The sequence below is a fragment of the Artemia franciscana genome, chromosome 15, assembly GCF_032884065.1.
Source record: "Artemia franciscana chromosome 15, ASM3288406v1, whole genome shotgun sequence".
In the NCBI taxonomy this organism is placed as follows: Eukaryota; Metazoa; Arthropoda; class Branchiopoda; order Anostraca; family Artemiidae; genus Artemia; species Artemia franciscana.
The window spans coordinates 33,595,268-33,618,470 of record NC_088877.1 but is presented as its reverse complement, the minus strand read 5'-3'; the positions used below and the strand labels follow the sequence as shown (position 1 = coordinate 33,618,470).

The 23,203-nt window shown below is 36.9% G+C and overlaps 1 protein-coding gene across 1 annotated transcript in view; it reads right to left on the bottom strand.

Annotated features, from left to right (window-relative positions):
* Positions 1–5,353: 5,353 nt before the first annotated feature.
* The window catches only part of LOC136036385 (uncharacterized), a 44,598-nt gene continuing 26,748 nt past the window's right edge, over positions 5,354–23,203 (bottom strand). The window contains exon 2 of the mRNA XM_065718566.1: positions 5,354–10,062. Coding sequence (XP_065574638.1) covers positions 6,432–8,465 — 2,034 coding nt within the window. The 5' untranslated portion in view covers positions 8,466–10,062 and the 3' untranslated portion in view covers positions 5,354–6,431. The remainder of the gene's footprint in view (positions 10,063–23,203) is intronic.

The window sequence follows — 23,203 nt, the reverse complement described above, 5'->3', positions numbered from 1 at the left end:
GTTAAATCTAGCCTTGGGCCTCGTGTTGTCAAGTTTTGAGCTTGGAAACCCTTCTTATCAGCTAACTTACAGAATAACAAGTCAGAGGAGGCGATAATAGGTGCGAGGTTTAAGAATATTGGAGCATGGCATGCATAAATTTGGTCACACTGATATGTCGCTTTGAGCTTGAAAATTTCACAATTAACCAGTACTAAGCACAATCATGTTATTATATTCTCAGGGTCATTTCTAGTTTAACTGCCCCCCCCCCCAATTGACTAGATATTGCCCATGGTAATATAATAAAAAAAAATTGCTGGATTTTGCTGGTTTGCATAGCCTTATGTGTTTATTTTTAACCGACAGTTGATTTATAAGGCCTAACAGTGTCAATTTCATTCTAAATTTAAAAAAAAAAAAAGGAAGATACGTGTGACTGGCAGGCGCGTAATTTTGTATGAAGCAGGAGGGCAACTGTCCCCTCCAGAACCGAATTTAACCCGCCTCAGTTTGCCCCCAAGCTGCAATTTAGTTTCTGCAAAAAATCTGGAAAAATTAAGATAAGCCTGCATAATTCAAGCATTCAGAGAAACAGGTCAAGTTTTTTAGTACATCTTAGCCTTTATGGTAATATATGACTCATTTTTCGGTTTCCATTGTGATTTTCACTTGATTTGGGAACATTAGCTCCAACTTTAACCCTTTCCCTAGGATTTTGACGAAATTAAGCCACCGGTGGCTGGTATGTAGTTAAATTGGAAGTAACTCTGGAAATCCACTAAATAGACGTTTCCCCTATTAAATGAAGAGATTTAATGTTGTATTGTTTAGTTCAGAGAAGGGGACAGATTACTTTTTGCTATCTTGGAAAGGGGTTAGGTTAGGAAAATTAAACTTTCGGTGATGAATCCAGGGCCAAAAACATATGCTGGGAAGGTATCTTCCCTCTAAACCACACTTCTGATTTCTAAGTCTTAGAAATCTGCTTTAGTCAAACAAGTGTGACGGTTGACGGAAGGGTAATTCCCCTCATATACGGTATAGATTTTGTTGGTACTTCGTTCTTAGCTAGAACACATTCGACAATTTGTATTGCGAAGATCAAACAATAGCCGGTTTTCAGTCCTTATACTATACAATTAGCTTTGGCTTGGTGTAAAACTGCATTGTAGCTTTATTTCAATTAAATATTAATACTTCAGAAACAAATTTGGGCTATATATTAGCGCATTAGGGGTGGTTGGGGTAAAGTTTATCGGGTCCAACAATACTTACTTCATAATATGCAGAATAATTGTACCTAACAGACAAGGCAACTTCTATTGAAAAAACGTAGATTTTAATAAAAACGATAGTGTCAAAAATTGATCCATTTAAAGCTGTACTTTATCCTGAAAAGGTGGTGATAAATACCCTAATATCAAGGATAATTCTATTTTGCTGTGGAAAACACTCTCTTTAAAAAAAAAAAATAACAGCACAATTGCTAATTACTTCAAAGAGGGTAAAAAGGTAGACAGAAAATGGGTTAATAATTGGGCAGTGACTTGACCGGATAATTACATGCTGTAAAATCCCCCAAAAAAGGCTTCACACATGTATCTAGATTCTTGATAAATGTCCTACTTTTGCCAGAAAAGCCAAGAAATCATGGGTAAATTAAAAATTTCACAACATTTTTTGGGGGAGGGGGGGGGGCACGAAGGCCCCCCTCCCCCTGCGTACGTGCCAGATTACAGTGATTGGAAATTTTATCTGGTATTGAAAACCATAAACTAAGTTAAAACGTTTTTCGTCAAAGTTTAAATAGTTATAGACCATCGTGCATACGGTCTTCTAAGCCTTAGGAATAAGTAAAGGGTAGAGATAGTAGCTTGGCAATATCTTTCCAGAGTATTCTTTAGGTCAAGGATTCATTATTGAATTTTTTGTTCGCCTAGATTAACTACTTTCCAGGATCAATAAAAGCACCTAATCTAGAACTTCATAGGAACTTCACTTACTTAACCTATTCTAGTCAGAGAAGTTTTTCTGTTGCTTATATTCTGAAGCAAAGTCTTAGTGGATGATGATTTAAAGAGTATCATTTTAAACCTAGTCTAATTCGTTTTAAATTTTCACACATTGAAAAATTAATCTGAGGTTTGAGTCAGGGCCGTATCCAGAATTTTGCTCGGGGAAGGTATTATTTTCGAAAGGAGAGGTATTGTTTTCGAGGAGAGGAAGTAACGCCCAAAAATTTTTTGTTTTACATTTTTACGATTCAAATATTTCTTTTTTTTTGGGGGGGGAGGGTCAAATCCCTGAACACAGTCTTGGCTGGAACCAATGGAAAGCGTAATAAAGTGTAATGTAATGGAAAGTGGAAAGTGTACCAATGGAAAGCGTAATATGGAACCAAATGGAAAGTGAACCAGTGAGCCAGTGAACCAATGGAAAGTGTAATAAAAAGATCTTGCCTGTTGCCTTTTCCTGAAAAAGGTTAGTGTAATTTATCCACAAGCAGTCCGTAGTTTTTGCCAAATAAATGCGTATGTGTGGTGAACTGTATATAGATCTACAAATGGATGTCTTTATGAGCCTAGAGGCAATATAGGCCATAGCGCTATTTGGGTCAAAAGGTTTCATAGATTCGGCAGTTTTTATCACCTCTTCCATAAAGTAACCGATAAAGCAACCGATCAAAGGATAAAGCTAATTGAGCCTCCCAAGCGGTGAATCATAAAACACTGAAGAAAAAATTAACCGGGTTTCATTTAATTAGATTAACTGATTATAACCCAAGTTCTAAAACCTCCCGAGTTTTATGATATTCCCATAATTCCTTATAAATGTCATATTTATTGCGGTCAGAACAGACATATACTCATCGATGGGGGATGGAGCTTTAGGCCCGTCCCCTTGAAACCTAAACCTCATTATCATTTTGTCATAATTTACATATTTGTCGTACAATATTGCTGGTTTATTGGTCTTCGCGAGTTTGTGCAACCCCCTAACCACATAAGTTATTTCACACTTGCTCAGGTCCAAGCCATTTATTTTGGGGGAAGCCTGAATTCAGTTCCGACACAAAAAATTGCAAATTATGTAAAAAATCTAAGAAATTGTTCGCCAGGAACATTTTTTCTCACACCCATTGTGTTCCAAAATGTTCCAAAAGTTCCATGAACAAAAATCACCGTGTAATAAGTTCAGATAAAAAAAATTACTTCTAGTTTAAAAATTTATATTTGAGGGAAAATCTAGAAAAACACTTAAGTATGATAATCTGCACCGTAAGGGTGTCTTCGGGGGAAGGGGGGTGGTACATTGTGCATTGCTAGTCTCAAATGCTAGGAGTTATCAGAAGAAACGCTAATGGGGATTTATTTTCATTAAGTTTGAATGATCGATTTTAGTGTAAATGAGTATTTTTGCAGGAAAATCATCGAAAACATGTCATATGTGCGATACTGAATGCTAGAGGATGCATTTTGTCCTTGAGTGTCTTGGCCTAGTAATTGCCATGGAACAACGCAGCCTAGAAATGAAATGGCAAGTTTACACTGTTCAAATAAAAACAATGGTCTTTTTTTAGTTTATAAATCTATTTTGACAGTAAGAGCTTGAAAAACCCTTAAGTTTGATAATACATGCCAGAAGGGTGTCTGTTGGGGGGGGGATTATAGCTAGTAAGTCGTGCCATGCTGGTGTCAATTGCTAAGAGTTATCAGAAAAAACACTAATGGGGATTTTTTTTCAGTAAGTTTAAGTGATCGACTCTAGTGTAAACGAATATTTTTGCAGGACAACCCCCGAAAAAATGTCATATGTGGGATAATGCATGCTAGAGAATATCGTTTGTCAGCCACTGAGTGTCAGGGTCTTCAAATTTCTATGGAACATCGCAATCTTGCAATAAAATGACAAGTTTCCCCTGTTCGAATAAAAAACAATAGTAATTTTTTAGTTTATAAATTTATTTTTGGGAAAAAACTTGGAAAATCCTTAAGGGTGACAATGTGTACCGGAAGAGTTTCTTCGGGGGTGCTACATTGTACCACGCTGACATTCATTGCGAAGAGTAATCAGAAGAAACGCTAATGGGGTTTTTCATTAAGTTTAAACGATTGATTCTTGTGTAAACGAATATTTTTGCATAAAAGTGACCGAAAAATGTCATATGTGTGAACATGCTTACTAGAGGATGTCGATAACTTTGCTTTAAGAAAGCGTCATAGGCAAAATTTTCCCATACCAAGAATTGCCCCCAGGCTAACTGGGTGAGAGCCAGCTATCCTAACCACTAGCCTTTATATTATACCAAAGAACGAATAATTACATACATGATGAAACAAAATAAGCATATCTTTCGAAAAGATAACATAAGTTAAGAACGAAACCTTAGTAAAGAACGAACCTTAGCCTCTAGTCCGAGTTGCAATGGTAGCTAGTAATTCGGGTTGCAGCAGTAGCTAGCAGCCTAGTAAGAGACGATCAAGTCCCCTACTAAGAAATATTAAAACCCATAACTCGAGTTGACTTTATTCAAGGAATAAAGTATAAGAAGAAAGTTAAGGAAATGGGATTTAGAAAAGAGGAAGCCAGAATTAAGAAAAAATGGGATTATTTTTGCAGTTTCAATTGTAATTGATTTGAGGTGCCCATTAATCTAGATTTTCTTTCTCCCATCATTTTTCTATGATTTGTCAAGATGGGCCCAATGTGGGAATGGGGGATATCTTGCTTTTTGCTCATCATTTCTACATTATATTTAGACTATTTGGCTAATTGCTCCAAATCCACCAAAGAGATCAGATCCGGTGTGCTTGTGTCAATAACGTATCTATAACTTATACTTATTCTCAAACTATCAAAAGTACTAGAAATCCCCCCCCAAATCCCCCAAAGAGAGCGAATCTGGCCCGGCTAAGTCAATCACGTATCTTGAGCTTGCGCTTGTATTTTCCCATTAAGTTTCATCCCGATCTCTCAACACTAAGAGTTTTCCAAGAATTTAGATTTCCAAGATTTCTGTTTTTCCCTCCACCTCTCTATGTCCCGAATTGAAGATGGAGCATCTGAGACGTGAGATATTTCTATTTTAACAAGTTTTATTAAGATCCGATCACCCATTCGTAAGATAAACATGCGTCCATTTTCACGATTTCCCCTCCCTCCAGCCCCATTTCCCCCAGATAGTTGAATCTAGTAAACGACTGCTATCAAGTCAATTTGCGTAGGTGCCTGACACGCCTATCAATTTTCATACTCCTAGCACATTCAGAAGCACCAAAGAACTAAAAATCCCCCTCCTCCAACTCCCCAAAAGGGGTAGATCCGGTTTGGTTTTGTCAATCACGTATAAGATAAGATAAGATTTATTCATCACGAAACACACATACAATATTACATTTTACTATTTCCCCAAAGGCTCTTTGGCCTGTAAAAAAGGGGAAAATGAACGAGCCATTTACACAGAGAAGGAAAAAAATAATCACTTACTCACAGAGAGAACAGCAAAAAGGAGAAGAGAGGAAAGTATAAATAAAATGAAAAACTATAGAAAATAAAACTAAATAGACTAATAGATTGAACAGACTAAATTAATTAAGTAGATCTGTAGATAAAATAGACTCCAATGAAATAATCAGGAAATATATATGCATACATACACGCATATACACATATAAAAAGAGATAAAATAATTTCTAAGAAGCCAATGAATTTTTAATAATTTTTTTGAACAAACCGAATGAGTGGCACCTTTGAGCTGATTCGGGCAACTTATTCCATACAATGTAACTCGCAATTAAAGGATAAAAGTCTAACCTTACACAAGGAGTAAAAGGAACTTGAATATGATTTTCGGTATTGCGAAGATTATAATTATTCTGATCAGAGGTGAAAGATGGCTGAACACTTAGGGGACGGGGGAGGTCACCACGAAGCTGAGAAAAAGTAAAACATGCACACGAAAGAATATACAGTGACTCGAGATCAAGTAATGGGATAACTCTTGAACGGTTAGTTTCCTTAATGAGGTTTCTAGCTTTATTATAAACCTTAGAAAGTGGTTTTAACATTGAAGGAAAGGTTGACATCCATACTATTGGACAGTAGGAAACGTAAGATCGGATCAAGGAGTGAAAAAGGATTTCCAAAATTGATCCAGGGAAAATATGTTTGAGTTTCCTTAAAATACCGAGACAAATGCATATCTTCATTTTAATCAAATCAATGTGATGCTTGAAAGACAAATTTTCATCAACAAGAATGCCCAAAAAACGAACATATCGATCTTTAGATCTGTGAATTATCCCATTTGGCTGATGAATTTCTGATAACTTGGGATAAATCTGAGAAACATGCGAAAATATCAAAAAATTGGATTTTGAATAATTTAGGGTAAGAAAATTAGCATCAAGCCATGAAATTACTCTCTCAAACAAGTATTCCAAGTTTAATCAAAGCTCGGATTCACAGTTCCCCGAAGTGCCGAGTGTGCTATCATCAGCAAAACAAACAAGGACATCAGAAGATGGTGAACTATGGCTGGCACTATGGGCAAGGGAAGGTTTAGGATGACAGAGTCTACAGCAATGAATAGGTTTCTGCTTTTTTACTGCGTAAAAAAGATCATTTATATAAATCAAAAATAGCACTGGCCCTAAAACTGATCCCTGAGGGACGCCAAAATTCACTTGTGATTGACAGAAATTAAATTGTGGATTGACAGAAATTAACCTATCATTCAAATAAGATTGAAACCAAGAAAATACATTACCCCTAATGCCAAAATGAGACATCTTCGATAGAAGAATTTCATGGGTTAAGGAATCGAATGCCTTACGAATATCCAGGAATATAGCAGCCGGAATTAATCCCGAATCCAATTCAGAATGTATAAAATTCAAAAGGGTCATATAGGCATGCTCAGTGGAGTGCTTCATTCGGAAACCAAATTGAAAATCATGAAGAAACTCTTTAGATTTTAGAAATTTAAGCAGACGAGAAAGCATAGCCTTTTCGAAGATTTTACTAAATACTGATAAAATTGCAATTGGTCGATAATTTGCTGGATCATTTCTTGGTCCACCTTTATACAGAACAATAATCCGAGCACGCTTGAGAGGATCTGGAAAAACCCCATATTTAAATGAAAGATTAACAAGTTTTGTAAGAGGCACAACTATTGAAGGAAGAATAGATTTAACTACCTTAGTAGGAATAGAATCTGGCCCAGTTGAAGATGAGTCTTTCAAGCCATTAACAATTTTAGTAATTTCAATTTCCGTTACTGGCTCTAGAAACATAGACTTAACACAAGACGGCCCGAGGTAAGATCTAAAGTCCGACTTAGACCGAGAAAAAGTAGCTGTGGAAGCGATATTATTACCAATACTAGCGAAAAATGAAATAAGTGCTTCTTGGACATTAAGCTCACCCTCTACAGTCTCATCACCAATGACCAGACTCATAGGTAAAGAGCTATATTGAGAACCAGGTTTAAGCACAGAATTTATTACCTTCCAAGTTTTACGAATATCCTTATTACACGCAGCAAAATTGTTTAGATAATAGAGAGATTTGGTTTTCCTACACAAGGAATTATATATATTCCGGTAAATCTTGAATTGACAAAGACGAATAGCACTCGTTGAAAGTGTAGCGCATTTATAATACCTCCAGAGATTATTTTTCCTTCTCCAGCTTTTGAGAAGTCCGGATGTCATCCATGGGTTTAGAGGAATAATCCTTTTAGACCTGCGATTAGAAGGTGGTACTTTACAAATGTTAAGAATAGCCTCTTTTATGGTTCCATAAAACGACTCAAATAAACAAGAAAAATCCTTGTTATTATCAAATAAGCTCCACGAATTTTTCGCTAATTTAGAACCAAGAAGAGATAACTCATTTTCACCAAACCTAATAGAATAGGAATCAAACACTTGAGCCCGGTTATTCCTTCCCCGATTAAAACTGAACCGAGAATATATGGGGAAATGATCGGAGATATCAGTAACTAAAATTGAGTTTTTCTTCAAGCAAAGCGTAGAGAAGATATTGTCAATCAAAGAAGCTGTAACATTAGTTACTTGTGTGGGGATGGATGTAGTTGGTAGACTTCCTGCGGCAAGCATGGTTGAAAGAAAATCAACTGAAGCCGAAGAATTTGAATCCATCAAATTTATATTAAAGTCACCCATTATGATTAACTGACACGGACGTTTCAATATTAAGTCAAGTATTTCCTCAAGATTCCAAAGAAACAACGAAACCGCGCCACTAGGAGAACGATAAATATTGCCTATGATTAGATCAATACCATTAACCCTAATTTCTATAAATTGTGACTCAAAAATACCTTCAAAATTCCTTGATAAGTCATCCCGTAAGCAATAATGCAAATTACTAGATATATACATGGCAAGACCTCCCTTAGCCATCTTGCAGCGGTTTATATGTTCCATTTTGTAGCCATGGATATCCAATAGCATTTCATTGCCAGAATCCAAAAATGTCTCGCACAAACCAACAACATGAGGCTGTCCATCCGAAACTATTTGTCTTAAATTATCTATTGACGAGGAAAGACCCTGAATGTTAAGCTGAAGTGCAGTCAGAGAATAATTTCCTTTGGTAACCTCCTCTCCCCCCAATTTCGAAACATATTTACTATTACAAACAGGGTTTATAATAGTCAGGTTATGATTAACCTGACCCACAGAATTATTCACAATACTAATTAGATCAAAAGGATTATTTTCAAGCTCGCAAAAGCGTCTTTCACGATTTAAAATATTGACAAAAGCAGGTTTTACTTGGAGTCCATTTAAATCACCAGATGAACAAAAAAGAAATCTTTACCTAAATCTATTACGAAAGAAAAACCTGTCAAAGGATTATAAACACATAAATAATTAATAGCACAGAAGGTACTATCAGGATGAACCATGAGCATGAAAAAAATGAAACGAAATAAAAAGAAACTGTAAATAAAAAGAAACTGTAAAAAAGAATGACTTAGGAAAGGATACGCATCAAGAAAATATTAACCAGTCACATACTAATACATTCATGCAAATAATTTATTTTGCGTATACGAGTTTCACCAGGAACTTTGGCTAGAATTTGACCGTGATCAGACCAAACACTTTTTGGGCCAAAGGTGCTACGAGCCGCGTTTAATAGATCCCGACGCTTTTTAGTTAGGTTTTCTAAAACAAATACACCTGACTTTGCCAACTTACTTTTTGCTGCAAACACTTTACGAGCAGTATCTAAGCTTGAAAATTTTACTAGAACTGGGGCGATTTTCACATTCTCAGTTTGATTAGCAGGCATGCGGAATCGATTAACCTTTAAGAGGTCCATTTCTTTAAAATCTTGCAAGCCCATTATTTGTGTTATCACTCCATTAAGATTTTCTCTCAGTTCCACATTGGGGTTTGGTTTCACACCGTAGAAAATTAGGCTATCAAGTAAGGCATCCTGCTCTAGTTGGTCAAACTTGTCTTCTAAGTTAGTGATTTTATTTTCAAGCAAGTTCACGGCATTATAAAGTTTTCGAAGGGTTGTTTCAATTTTTTCAAATTTGGCATTATATTCAAGGGAAATCGAATTATAAACTTTCGTTCACAATATCTTCACTTATAATTTCCGAAGCTCGGCGATCTTTCATTGTATTTGATACGACACGAGAAATATCATTCATTAGGTTAGACTTAGTGCTCATTAGTTCCTCTTGAGTTTCATTTATTATTTCTTTTAAATTTGATGCTGCTGCAGAAGTTGGAGTTAATGGTGCTAGGCTGGATTTTCCTTTAGTTTTAGCGGGTAGTGATAAGTAGGACTTACTTAGAGTCTTGAAAATATCAGGGGATAAGCGCTGCTCTTTAAAAGCCTTATTTACATCTTTATCTGTCCTCGCACAAACTTCTTTAAAATGGTCATTCCAATTGCGGATGTGTGCTTCAGCTATATTATGCTCCGAGTGGGTGCCATAGCAAAAGACTAGATATCTAGCTTGATTTTTCTGGTCTTTGGTGGTTTTAATAACTACTGATGGCCATAAGGGATATCCTTGAAATGAAGCTAGGACAAGATCAAACGGTTTATATTTTGCCATTTTAAAATCTTCAGTCACAATGGGGGGGGGGGGGTGAACACTACAGATAACAAATTTCAAGAACAGAATGTTCCAATTTGCCGCCCCAAAAGTACTCACGTTTGTAATATGTGCTTGGTTATTCACGCAAGTTCATCAAATTCTTAGCAAGGACTATATCCAATTCAATTGAAAACTGGTTTAGCTCTTCACTCTTTGAACTCTCATAGTCGACTCATGTGTGCAAATAATTGACCAAGAGTGAAAAACTAATGGATAAAACCATTGATTTAGGCTAGTAAACAGTTCATACAGTAGGAATCCTGATCAAAACAAGCCCAAGATATTTATCAATTACACTTGTACTTACTCTTCACGCCAAGTTTCATCCCGATCTCTCTACTCTAAGCATTTTCCAATGTTTCCTGTTTCCCTCTCCAACTCCTCCTAATAAAACTGGCTCTAGTCAGAATTTAAAATTTCTAGATATCAAATTTCATTAATATCAAATCACCCGCTCGTAAGTAAAAAATTCCTTAATTTTTCTAATTTTTCCAAATTACCCCCCCCCCCCCTCCTTCCAACTCTCCCATAGAGAGCGGATATGTTCCGGTTACATCAAACACGTATCTAGGATTTGTGCTTATTCTTCCCACAAAATTTTATCCTGATCTCTCTACTCTGAGCGTTTTTCAAGATTCCGGTTCCTCCCTCTGACCCAACCCAATCTCGTCGGATCTTGTTGGAATTTAAAATAAGAGTTCTGAGACTCCAGGTCCTTCTAAATACATATTTCATTAAGATCTGACCACCCGTCCGTAAGATAAAATTACCTCATTTTTCTAATTTTCCAAATTGACCAAATTAACTCCCCCAAATAGAGCGGATCCAGTCCAATTATGGCAATCATGTATTTAGGACATGTGATTATTCTTTCCACCAATTTTCATTCCGATCTCTACACTCTAAGTATTTTCCAAAATTTCCGGTTTACCCCTCCAATTCCCCCCAATGTCACTGGATCCAGTCAGGACTCAAAATAAGAGCTCTGAGACACGAGGTCCTTCTAACATAGAATTTCATTAAGATCTGATCACCCCTTTGTAAGTTAAAATATCTCATTTGCTCTAATTTTTTCGAATTACTCCCCCCCTTAAACACCCCCAAAGAGAGAAAATACGGTCTGGATATGTCAATCACGTATCAAGGACTTGTGCTTATTCTTCCCACCAAGTATCATCCTGATCTCTCCACTCTAAACATTTTCCAATATTTCCAGTTTCCTCCTCCAACTTCACCCAATGTCAACATATCCGGTTGGGATTTAAAATAAGAGCTCTGAGACACGAGGTCCTTCTAAATATCAAATTTCATTAAGATTCAATCACCTGTTCATAAGTTAATGCCTCATGCCTAAATTTTTCCGAATTATCGAGTTGTTTCCCCGCCGCAACTCCCCCAAAGGGAGCGGATCTGGTCTGGTTATTCAGAGCGGATCTGGTTTCATCCCGATCAATGTCACCGGATCCAGTCGGGAATTAAAATTAAAGCTCTAAGACACGAGGTCCTTTTAAATTTCAAATTTCATTAAGATGCGATCACCCGTTCGTAATTTAAAAAATGCCTCATTTTTTCAAATTTTTCCGAATTAACTGTCCCCCCACTCTCCCCCAGATGGTCAAATCGATGAAACGACTATTTCTAATTTAATCTGGCCTAGAATTTCATCGTCCTATCTTATCTGGAAGTGCATGATCTAGCAAAATCGGGAAAGACAGACAGGCAAACGGACAGAAATTGCAATCGCTGTATGTCGCTTGGTAAATAGCAAGTGCCATAAAGATATATTATTGGACTATTGTACCATTTTGGTACATTTCACCTCTAAAGGATCATTCTGGTACAATCACAAATTTCCTGGTATACTTTGACAAAAGGTGGTACAATATGATTTGACTGGACGTCAGGGCGTAGTGAGCGAAGTGAATTGTAGTTTTTTTGTTTTCTCTTAAAGAGCTATTAAGTTTTCCTTTAGACATTTATACTAGACATTTATAACTAGGGGGGAAGGGGATGTAGAAAAGGGGCCAAAAAAATTCTGCCTTATGAATTCTTGTGATTAGAGGAACGCCCCTGAACAGGGGGAATGCCCTCCCGAAGATCAGTCCAGAGATCCCGCACCTAATACAACTGAAATTTTTAACTTTCCGTTTTTTGACAAACCTCTCTATTTATGGTACCACCTCCAAATTTTTGGATCTTTCACAAAAGGCCCATTTTTCATCGAATTTTTAAGTTATCTTCAAACATTTCAACAGCTTGGTAAAAAAAGAAAATAATATGAATATTTTTGCAAACTGTCAAATGAAACTAGAGTAAAAAGAGATTTGAATAATTATACCAGTATGTGAATAATATTCGTCTTTAAAATATGTTCCAGCACCCCAAATTTAGCTTATCACAAATTGACTGCAACACATTTGACTGTACTGCAAGAAAATTCTGCCGAGACGGTTTATCAAGGTGTCAGCATCTACGAAACCTGTCAAACTAGTTTTTAGCAAGAAATTAGACACTTCATTTAGCCATCAAGTAGTGAATATAATTAAAAAATCCGATATTTAAAGGAAATCACGCTGCGATAGAGGTGGCGAAAGAAAGGTAAGCAGACGGGGGGGGGGGTGAAGGACTTGGTAGCAAGAGCCGTGGTACCCGCCGGGCGTGCCCCTTAAATTGCGGTGACAACGTAACCAACCCTCAACATTTCCCTTACTTTTCTCGTAAGGAAACCACCAGTAAAATGGGTGATAACCTAGTGCGGAATGCAGTGCTGAATTTTATCTTAAGGGGGTGATTAAGTGAACTGATGGAACTCGAAAATCCCATGTTAAATTGAAAATTTATATTTAAAAAGTACTCAAGTATTCATTGGCGGAAGATGCCGCTTTTAATATCAGGCCATAGCTTCTTGAAGATGCTACAAAATGTTTGAAAGGATTTTGTTCTATTTCCTCTAATTGCTTAGAAATCTTAGAAAATGTCTAGGTATTTTTCACAAGTGTACTCTATGAAGGATATTGCTTTTGGAACAAAATTGGTACTATCATGTGCAGAAGACAATAACCTATAAGATGACTAGAACCATTTTTTGATGTATTTTCCTGTTTTCTAACAGTCCCCTAGAATATTTTCAGCTACCTGAAATTTTTACAAGTCGGTTGCCATAAAGAATCGTTTCAGATCGCCGATAATAACCCCTAGAGACGAAAATGACAAGCTGGAATAATCAGCTGCTTGTTAATAGTGTGAAATTTTCATAAATTATTTCAATGCAATGAAGAAACATAGAAATGAGAAATAGTCAGGAGCCTTCAGGAAAGTTATGCACACAAAGCCGAAATCATGGGGAAAATTAAATCAAAGCGAGGTATGGAACTGCGAAACTGCGAGAAATTTGGGGATAGGCTAGTGGATAAAGAACCGAAAAGAGTCTAAGGCGGACTATTGCATGGAAGTTGGAAAGAATGGACTGGTCAACCCCAAACGAGGCCACGACTACTTTTACCAAGTACAATCAGTCAGCTTGAATGTGCTCAGCTATATACTTGCTTTTTCATGATTTTTACCCAGAAAGACTTCTACATTGAAAAGATAGACCGCAATCCAGGCTTTTGGACCGAAAAGATTTTTCCCAAGCTGAAAGGATTCTTCATTGATGCTTTGATCCCAAAGTTCCACAGGGGGTTCCAATACAAGAGCCGTACTTATAAGATTAATCGTCTAGTACCGGTAACAGGAAAATTCATTTTCCTTACATTCTATCCTTCTTTGTAGTTACATACTTAATTGTATTGTCATTTGAAATAAAATACCTTTGTTTATATTGCTTGTCCTCCAACTTTATCAAACAGTTCGTAGTAACGAACTGTAGTAAAGAGCAACCCGGCTCAATAGTAACCGAAACTCTAAAAAATGGAATTTTGGTACCAATAGCTACATCAAAAGAATCGCATTTTAATGCTGATTTTAAATATATTAAATAAAAAAACAAGTTTTTTCAACTGAAAGTAAGGAGCGACATTAAAACTTAAAACGAACAGAAAATACTTCGTATATAAAAGGGGCTGCTTTCTTTCTCCCAACTCTTCTTTTTAAAACAGTAAAAAACTTTAGCGTAAAGAGCGGGGCGTTGATGAGGAAGCAGCCCCTTTTATATACGAAGTAATTTGTGTCCGTTTTAAGTTTTAATGTCGCTCCTTACTTTCAGTTGAAAAAACTTGTTTTTTTATTTAATTTCTGAATGTTTTTGAATAAATGCATGTTTTGATTTTGGCTCTCCGCAGAGTAATAATTGAAACAAAATTTGAATTTTTTTTTTTTTTTTGCTGAATGGCTTACTCATAATTTTGATCGAATGATTTTGGGAAAAAAGAGCGGGGGAGGAAGCCTAGTTGCCCTCCAATTTTTTGGTTAATAAAAAAAGGCAACTAGAAATTTAATTTATTACGAATGGTTTTATAAGTAAAAGATATACGAAACTTATAAACTAGCTTACGTGAAGAATTTTTTATTCTCATATTTTTATTACACATATGAGAGGGTTCACCCCGTCGTCAGTACCTCTCTCTTTACACTAAATCTTAAATTTTGGCCCAATTAATTAAGAATGACCCCTGAATCACAAAAGCCGTAGAATAAATAGTTGACATTACTAAAAATACTTTAGCGTAAAGAGCGAGGTATTAGGAGGAGGTGAGCCCCTCATATGGGTAATAATTTCTGTTCGTTTTAAGTTTTGATGCTGCTCCTTACTTCCAGCTGAAAAAAACTTTTTCATATATATTTTTTCATTGTTTTTTTTTTAATAATGTTAGAAAATCCTGCGCTCCCTTCATGGAAATTTTCTTCCTCCATGACCAAGTCCTCGATGGAAAGTTCCCCCAGTATATCCCCCTCTTTTCGACCCCTCTCCCCGACCAAAAAATTCTCCTGAAAACACCTGTACACTTCCCAATAACCATTACTATATGTAAGCACTGGTCAAAGTTTTTAACTTGTAACCCCTCCCACGGAGACTATGGAGGAGTAAGTCGTCTCCAAAGACATAGTTATAAGGTTTTTCGACTACGTTGAATAAAATGGCTATCTCAGAATTTTGATCCGTTGACTTCGGGAAAATAATTAGCGTGGGAGGGGGCCTAGGTGCCCTCCAATTTTTTTGGTCGCTTAAAAAGGGCACTAGAACTTTTTATTTCCGTTTGAATGAGCCCTCTCGCAACATTCTAGGACAATTTGGTGGATACGATCACCCCTGGAAAAAAAACAAAACAAAAAAAAAACAAATAAACACGCATCCGTGATCTGCCTAAAAGTCATAGAACACTACTGTAGAAATTTCAAGCTCCTATCTGCAAAAATGTGGAATTTTGTATTTTTTGTCAGAAGGCAGATTACAGATGCGTGTTTATTTGTTGTTTTTTTTTCAGGGGTGATCGTATCAACCCAGTGGCCCTAGAATGCTGCAAAAGGGCTCATTCTAACGGAAATGAAAAGTTCTAGTGCCTTTTTTAAGTGACCAAAATCTCGGAGGGCACCTAGGCCCCCGTCCCACGCTAGTTATTTTTCCAAAGTAACCGGATCAAAATTCTGAGATAGCCATTTTATTCAGCGTAGTCGGAAATCCTTATAACTAAATCCTTATAAGTGTACAGACGTCTTCAGGGGCGTTTCCATTTGGTCTGGGGCAGGGTTGAGAAGAGAGGGATATGCTGGGGAAACTTTTCATGGAGGAAGAAAATTTCCATGAAGGGAGCGCAGGATTTCCTACTATTATTAAAAAAAAAAACAATGAAAAAATAAATATGACAAAGTTTTTTCAACTGAAAGTGAGGAGCAGCATTAAAACTTAAAAGGAACAGAAATTATTACGCATATGAGGGGCTCACCTCCTCCTAATACCTCGCTCTCTACACTAAAGTATTTTTAGAATTTCAACTATTTATTCTACGGCTTTTGTAATTCAGGGGTCATTCTTAAGAAATCGGGACAAAATTTAAGCTCTAGTGTGAAGAGGGAGGTACTGTTGAGGGGGTGAGCCCCCCTCATATATGTAATAAAAATGTGAGAATACAGAAGTTCCTTACGTAAGCTAATTTGTAAGTTACGTATGTCTTTAACTAGTAATATTTATTTTTACTAATAATTTTACTAATAAAAAAATTCGTAAGAAATTAAAAGTTCTAGTTGCCTTTTCAGGTAACCAAATAATCGGAGAGCAACTATACCTCCTTCCCCGCTCCTATTTTTTTCTCAAAATTGTTTGATCAAAACTATGAGAAACCCATTTAGCCAAAAAAATAAATACCCAAATTTCGTTTTAATTATTCATCTGTGGAGAGCATAAATCAAAACATGCATTGATTAAAAAACGTTAAGAAATTAAATTAAATAAAAACAAGTGTTTTTAACTGAAAGTAAGGAGTGACATTAAAACATAAAACGAACAGAAATTACTTCATATATGAAAGCGGCTGTCTCCTCATCAATGCCCCGGTCTTCACGCTAAAGTCTGACTCTTCCTCTTAACTCTATTTTTTAAAACAGTAAAAAACTTCAGCGTAAAGAGCGGGGCGTTCATGAGGAAGCAGTCCCTTTCATATACGAAGTAATTTCTGTTCGTCTTAAGTTTTAATGTCACTCCTTACTTTCAGTTTTATTTTTTTTTTAAATTTAATTTGTAAGAAAACTTTGGTTTCCTAAGAATCCTCGAAGAAAGCTTTCAACTAAGTTCGCTGTTTAGTTTCGAATTAATGAAATGAGGTATTTTAAATAGCCTATCCCTAGGAAATAAAGTGGAAAAAACAATAAATTTTAAAATGCATTCTATGCATGCCGTCACAGTTGCATATACATGGGCATTTTGTACTTGAGAATGATAGCGCTCTTTTGCTCATTTTCTAATCTCCCTTGGTCGGTAACCAAGCTTTGCAAGACACTGTCAAATATATTATTATTTCTCGGCTGAAGCATCTCACCAAAGGAAGCTGTCAATCAAAACCTTTGACAAGACTTGATAATTGGTGCTATTTGAAGTTTTGACAATCGACGATCTCTAGAGAATTAAAAGACAGAAGGGTAACCTTACTTCAATTCTGAAGCTCGATGTTTTCAAGTTCACTTAATCACGGCCTTAAGAGCTATGATAGCAGGTGTGAAAACAAATTGTTTTACTAGGCGAGGACTCGAGTTTTTCAGCCGTGAAGCGATTTTAGAAGCAAAAGAGATTATGTATCGCAAGTAGGAATTAGGGGAACGTGTAATAAAACACGTAAAGGACGAGGATAACTTGATGGACATTGCGAAGACGTTCGCTTGCTGTGCCAAAGAAAAGAGACAGCTTCCTGAGTTCGTTATTTTTGAGCCCCAAGAAGTTCCGGCCTGCAATGAAGAGATCGCTGCTTGTGTAGTGTCCACTGTCAACGAGATGAATCGCAAGTTCAATGGCCTTCTTGACCGTTTGAACCAGAAACCATTACCGTGGCCAGAAGGCAACCCTGTTGCTGCTCAAGCTAATGAGTCTACTCCTTCTCCTCCGTCTTACTCAGTAGTCTTGAAAAACCTCCTCCTACCGTTGTTACCGCAGAAGAAAGGAAAAACTTCCTGTCGAATATTTGTGGTGATGCTTTGAATGATGACGATTTTGAACTCCGCCGAGGGAAGTACGCATGGCGCCTCGTAACTAAGAACAAATCTAAAGCAGCAGTACTAGCAACATATATTAACAAAAAATCGCCTTAAACACTGGCAAGCGTTAAAACTCCCACTTTCATCGGTATGATCAAGTTTGTCCCAGCTCATATTAATAGTGACGCGCTTAAGAGAATTATACCGAATTGTGAAAAAGCTGATAAATATGGTAAAACCAGATCCTTCAAATTATACTTCCCATCCTGCCAGTATCTGAACCACGCCATGAAAAACCCCCCTAAAATTGACTTGGAGCGGTACCCCATCGAGGAATTTATCTTTCTCCCAAAATGCTGTTTTAACTGCCAGAATTTTGGTCATATTTCTGCTATCTGCTCTATCCGGCAAATTTGCTCTCGATGCGGAGAAGGAGGTCATGGCTCTGACCCCGACCAGTTCTGTGGAAACCCTATAGCATGCGCCCTCTGCAAATCAAAACGCCACACTTGCCATTCCTTCAAGTGCCCCACAATAATAAAAATTGTCAATGAGCTGAAGCGGCCCAATGTCTAATAGCCCAGCCTGTGTCAAAATTACGTCATGGAACATGAACAGAGGAGTCTCCAACAAATATACCATAATTCTAAAATATTCTGCAGACTGTGACATTATGTTTATACAAGAACATATGCTCTCTCCTCACAATATTTTTCTCCTAAAGTTCTCGCACGGACTTACTTTTTACTTCGAGCCCGCAAAAATTCGGTCTTTCGGACGCCCCTCCGGTGGCTTGGCAATTATTTGCCACCCGTATATTAAAATTAAGGTGTTATTTACGCATGATCACTTCTTGGCTATATCTTCCGGCAGTATCGCATTCTTCAACGTATATCTTCCTACAAAATACCATGATGACAAATCGGGGCGAAAGTATATGAACGCAGTTCGCAAACTAGCGAAGTGCCTGAAGTCTGTGACCCAGAGAGATTTGCATTGCGTAGTCATGGGGGACTTCAACTGCAACCTGCTTGACAGCACGTGTGCCCGTAGTCAGCTTCTAAACGGCATCTTTGATGACAAACTTATCATCATCCCAAAAGACAGTGATTACTCCTTCGTTCATAATTCTGTGTCCGTTTCAAACATTGACCATACGGCCGGCTCTAAGAATATTAACGGAAGTGTAACTGTTCTAAAGACACTGTCTTCGCTGATCACTTACCCCTACTAGCATCTCCAAGCATAAAACCAGCTCTGCGTCAACCCAAGAACGACCAGTTGGCCCCAACCCCTAGTTAGTGGGGGCGCTTCGCGCCCCCCTCCAAACCCCCCGCACGCGAAAGTCGTTTTGCGCCATATTAGTCACGCGGAATTGTAGTTGTGTCCCTGTGTCCCACGTGTGATATATATATATATATATATATATATATATATATATATATATATATATATATATATATATATATATATATATATATATATATATATATATATATATATATATATATATTTTTTTAACTACGTAAAACTTGCGAATATACAACATTCTTTGCTGTCCCATTGTCTGTGCATATAAATAGATTGTCAGGTTTACCGACTCTTGCACATACAACATAATTGTCAATGGGAAAAAAAATCCGTATTCAGATCTATACCTCATGATTCTAATGATTGCCCTTGAGCTTTGTTGATGGTGATTGCGAGTCAAACATTCCCTGTGTCCCAGTCATCATTTATATATCCCCCTGTGCCCCCCGGCGTCCCCGTTGTAGTTGTGTCCCAGTCGTCATTTATAATCCCTGTGTCCCGGTCGTCATTTGTGTCCCGGTGTCCCAGTCTGTAATTTCTCTTTGAATGTCCCGGTCGTCAATTTATATTCCCTTTGTCCTGGTCGTCATTTGTGTCCCGGTCTGTATATACATTCGTTTTTGAATTGGTATATGATGAAATTAATTTTTAGTTTTTTTCCTTTTTTTCTTTTTAGTTTTTTTTGGTTTTTACCTTTTTTAGTTTTTTTTTTCTTTTTTCTTTTTAGTTTTTTTTATAGTTTTTACATTTTTTTGGTTTTTTTATTTTTATTTATATTTTTTTAGTTTTCATTTTCTCCTTTATTTTTTTTTCCTTTTTTAGTTTTTTTCTTTTTAGTTTTTTTATTAGTTATTAGTTTTATTGTAGTTTTTACGTTTTTTAAGCCAAGGTTCGAGCCTGGAACATAACGCCTTACCAACTCAGCTACATCGGCTTGAATACATTCGTTTTTGAATTGGTATATGATGAAATAATTCAGACGTCATATGTGGACAAACACGACGTCACTCGACAGACAGACAGACAGACAACTTATTTTTATATATATAGATTACTAAAAGCAGAAAATTAACATCTATAGGGGACATCAAATTTAAATTAACAAAATATGCCTAATTTCATTAATGCTCTACCCAGAATTAATATAAAATTTTTAAATTTTTGCTATAAAATTCTCTTTTTTACGAAAAACTGCATTTTAACGTTCAAGACTGATACATGACGTCATAATCGCAGGCAGTAACCATATATGTTGTAGAAAAATCAATGCAGCATTTTGATGTTAGGTATATTGAAAATATAATAAATTGCCCATTTCTACCCATTTTTATCCATTCAAGACTTTTGGTAGCATCCTAGACTTAATACTTAGGCTCAATTCGATAGAGCCTAAATTAATTAATAATAGTTGGTAGAAAAGACTTCTGAATGGTCCAAAAAGTGGTTACATAATCACTTTCAACGAACGAAAATTTATGCAATTAGCTCTATTGAACGCAGGAAGAGAGGAGTTTAAGGGTTCATTTTGAAGAAAACTGCTATATCTAGTGCTCTTTGCAAGCACTAAAATATAAATCAATTTTTAGAAAAAAAGTGCATCATCATATACAAGATAAACGACGTCATACTTGTAGCTTATAACCATAAACAATGTTGTTGTGAGAACATACGGTGATCTCTGCTGCTGGTCGAGCGCAACCGGGGGGCTAGGGTACTCAATTCATCAACACTCTAAATTATGATGGATATTATACACTAGCATGTTGTAAGAAATTAATGACTTCGGGTAGCTTAAATTCTTTCCAAAGTTAAGCAATAACCAAAGCTTAGATACCAATACAGTTATGAAAACTCATTTTATTTTTGGGACACTGCACGGTAACGAAGCTCGCGGCCGGAGACAGGAAAATCGCTGCACAGCTTAGATATTAGTATCTAACTTGTTTATGCAACAAAACAAAATTGCATTCCAGCCTATGGTGTTGTACTACAATTTACGCGTCGAAGCGCCGGCTTGGAGGAGGCGCCAAGTTCAGAGCTCTGTACCAAAAGCTTCTCATGGGCAAGATAGGAGTTTTCATAACTGTATATTGGTATTCAAGCTGTGGTAATAACTGTCCGTAATAAATGAAATTCGGGTTTCTCTACATAAGTCACTAAACATAATCAACGTTAGGATACTTCCAAATACTAAAGTTAGTGACGGTCCATATGATTTCACTTTTTAATTCAACATGTATCAACCTGTATTGAATAACTCCAACAATGACCAGGGCTAGAAATGGTGCAGTAATCACTATATTTAAGCTGATATAAACATTACTGAAATAGCAGACTTCAAGTAAAAACAAGAGCTAAGAGCTCATATGTCACTTGTGACGAGGCGAGAAGAGCTAAGAGCCAAGAGATCATATGGTATGATATCTAACAAAATTCTATGAATCAATAGATTGATTTAAAAAGGAAAATAAGAGGCTTAATGCCGGTCAGAATTCAAAATAAGAGCTCTGAGTCATGATGTCCTTCTAAATATCAAAATTCATTAAGATCCAATCACCCACTCGTAAGTTATAAATACCTAATTTTTTCTATTTTTTCCCTTTAGCCCCCCAGATGATCGTATCTGGGAAAACGACTTTATCAAGTCAAATTGTGCAGCTCCCTGACACGCCTACCAATTTTCATCGTCCTAGCACGTCCAGAAGCACCAAACTCGTCAAATCACTGAATCCCTCCCCCAAACTCCCCCAAAGAGACCGAATCCAGTACGATTCTGTCAATCACGTATCAAGGACATTTGTCTATTCTATCCACCAAGCTTCATCCTGATTCCTCCACTCCAAGTGTTTTTCCAAGATTTCCCCCTCCAACTCCCCCCAATGTCAAAAGATCTGGTCGGGATTTGAAATAAGAGCTCTGAGACATGATATCCTTCTAAAAATCAAAGTTCATTAAGATCCGATTATCTATTCGTAAGATAAAAATATCCAATTTTCAGGTTTTCCGAAAATTCCGGTTTCCCCCTCCAACTCCCCCCAATGTCACAGGATCTGGTCGGAATTTGAAATTAAAACTTTAAAGCAAAATATCCTTCTAAATATAAAATTTCATTAAGATCTGGTCACCCTTTTGTAAGTTACAAATACCTCAATTTTCAAAATTACCCCCCCCCCCCAATTCCACCAAAGAGAGCAGATCCGGTCCGGTTATGTCAGTCACATATCTTAGACAGGTTTCTATTCTTCCCATCCAGTTTCATCCTGATCTCACCGCTTTAAGTATTTTCTAAGATTTCCGGTCCACCAGCTGCCCCCCCCCCAATCCCCCCCCCCATACGCTTGATCCGGTTGAGATTTAAAATAAGAGATTTGAGTTACAAGGTTCTTCTAAATATGAAGTTTCATGAAGATCCGATCACTCCTTCGTAAGTTAAAAATACGTCATTATTTCTTATTTTTCAGAATTAACCCCCCCCCCCCAATAGAGCGGATCCGTTCCAATTATGTAAATCACGTATGTAAGACTTCTGATTATTTTTCCCACCAAGTTCCATCCCGATCCCTCCACTCTAAGCGTTTTCCATGATTTTAGGTTTCCCCACCCCGAACTTCCCCCAATGTCACCAGATCCGGTCAGGATTTAAAATAATTACTTTGAGACACGATATCCTCTAAATAACAAATTTCATTGTGATCCTATCACCCGTTCGTAAGTTAAAAATACCTCATTTTTCTAATTTTTCCGAATTAACCCCTCCCCCAACTACCCCGAAGAGAGCAGATCCGTTCCGTTTATGTCAATCATGTATCCAGGACTTGTGCTTATTTTTCTCACCAACTTTCATCCCGATCCCTCCACTCTAAGTGTTTTCTAAGTTTTAGGTTTCCCCCTCCCAACTCCCCCCAATGTCACCAAATCCGGTCGGGTTTTAAATAAGAGCTCTGAGCCACGATATCCTTCTAAATATCAAATTTCATTGAGATCCGATCACTTGTTCGTAAGTTAAAAATACCTCTATTTTCTAATTTTTCAGAAATAACCCCCCCCCCCCCCACCAACTACCCCAAATAGAGCGGATCCGTTCCGCTTATGTCAATCATGTATCTAGAACTTGAGCTTATTTTTCCCACCAAG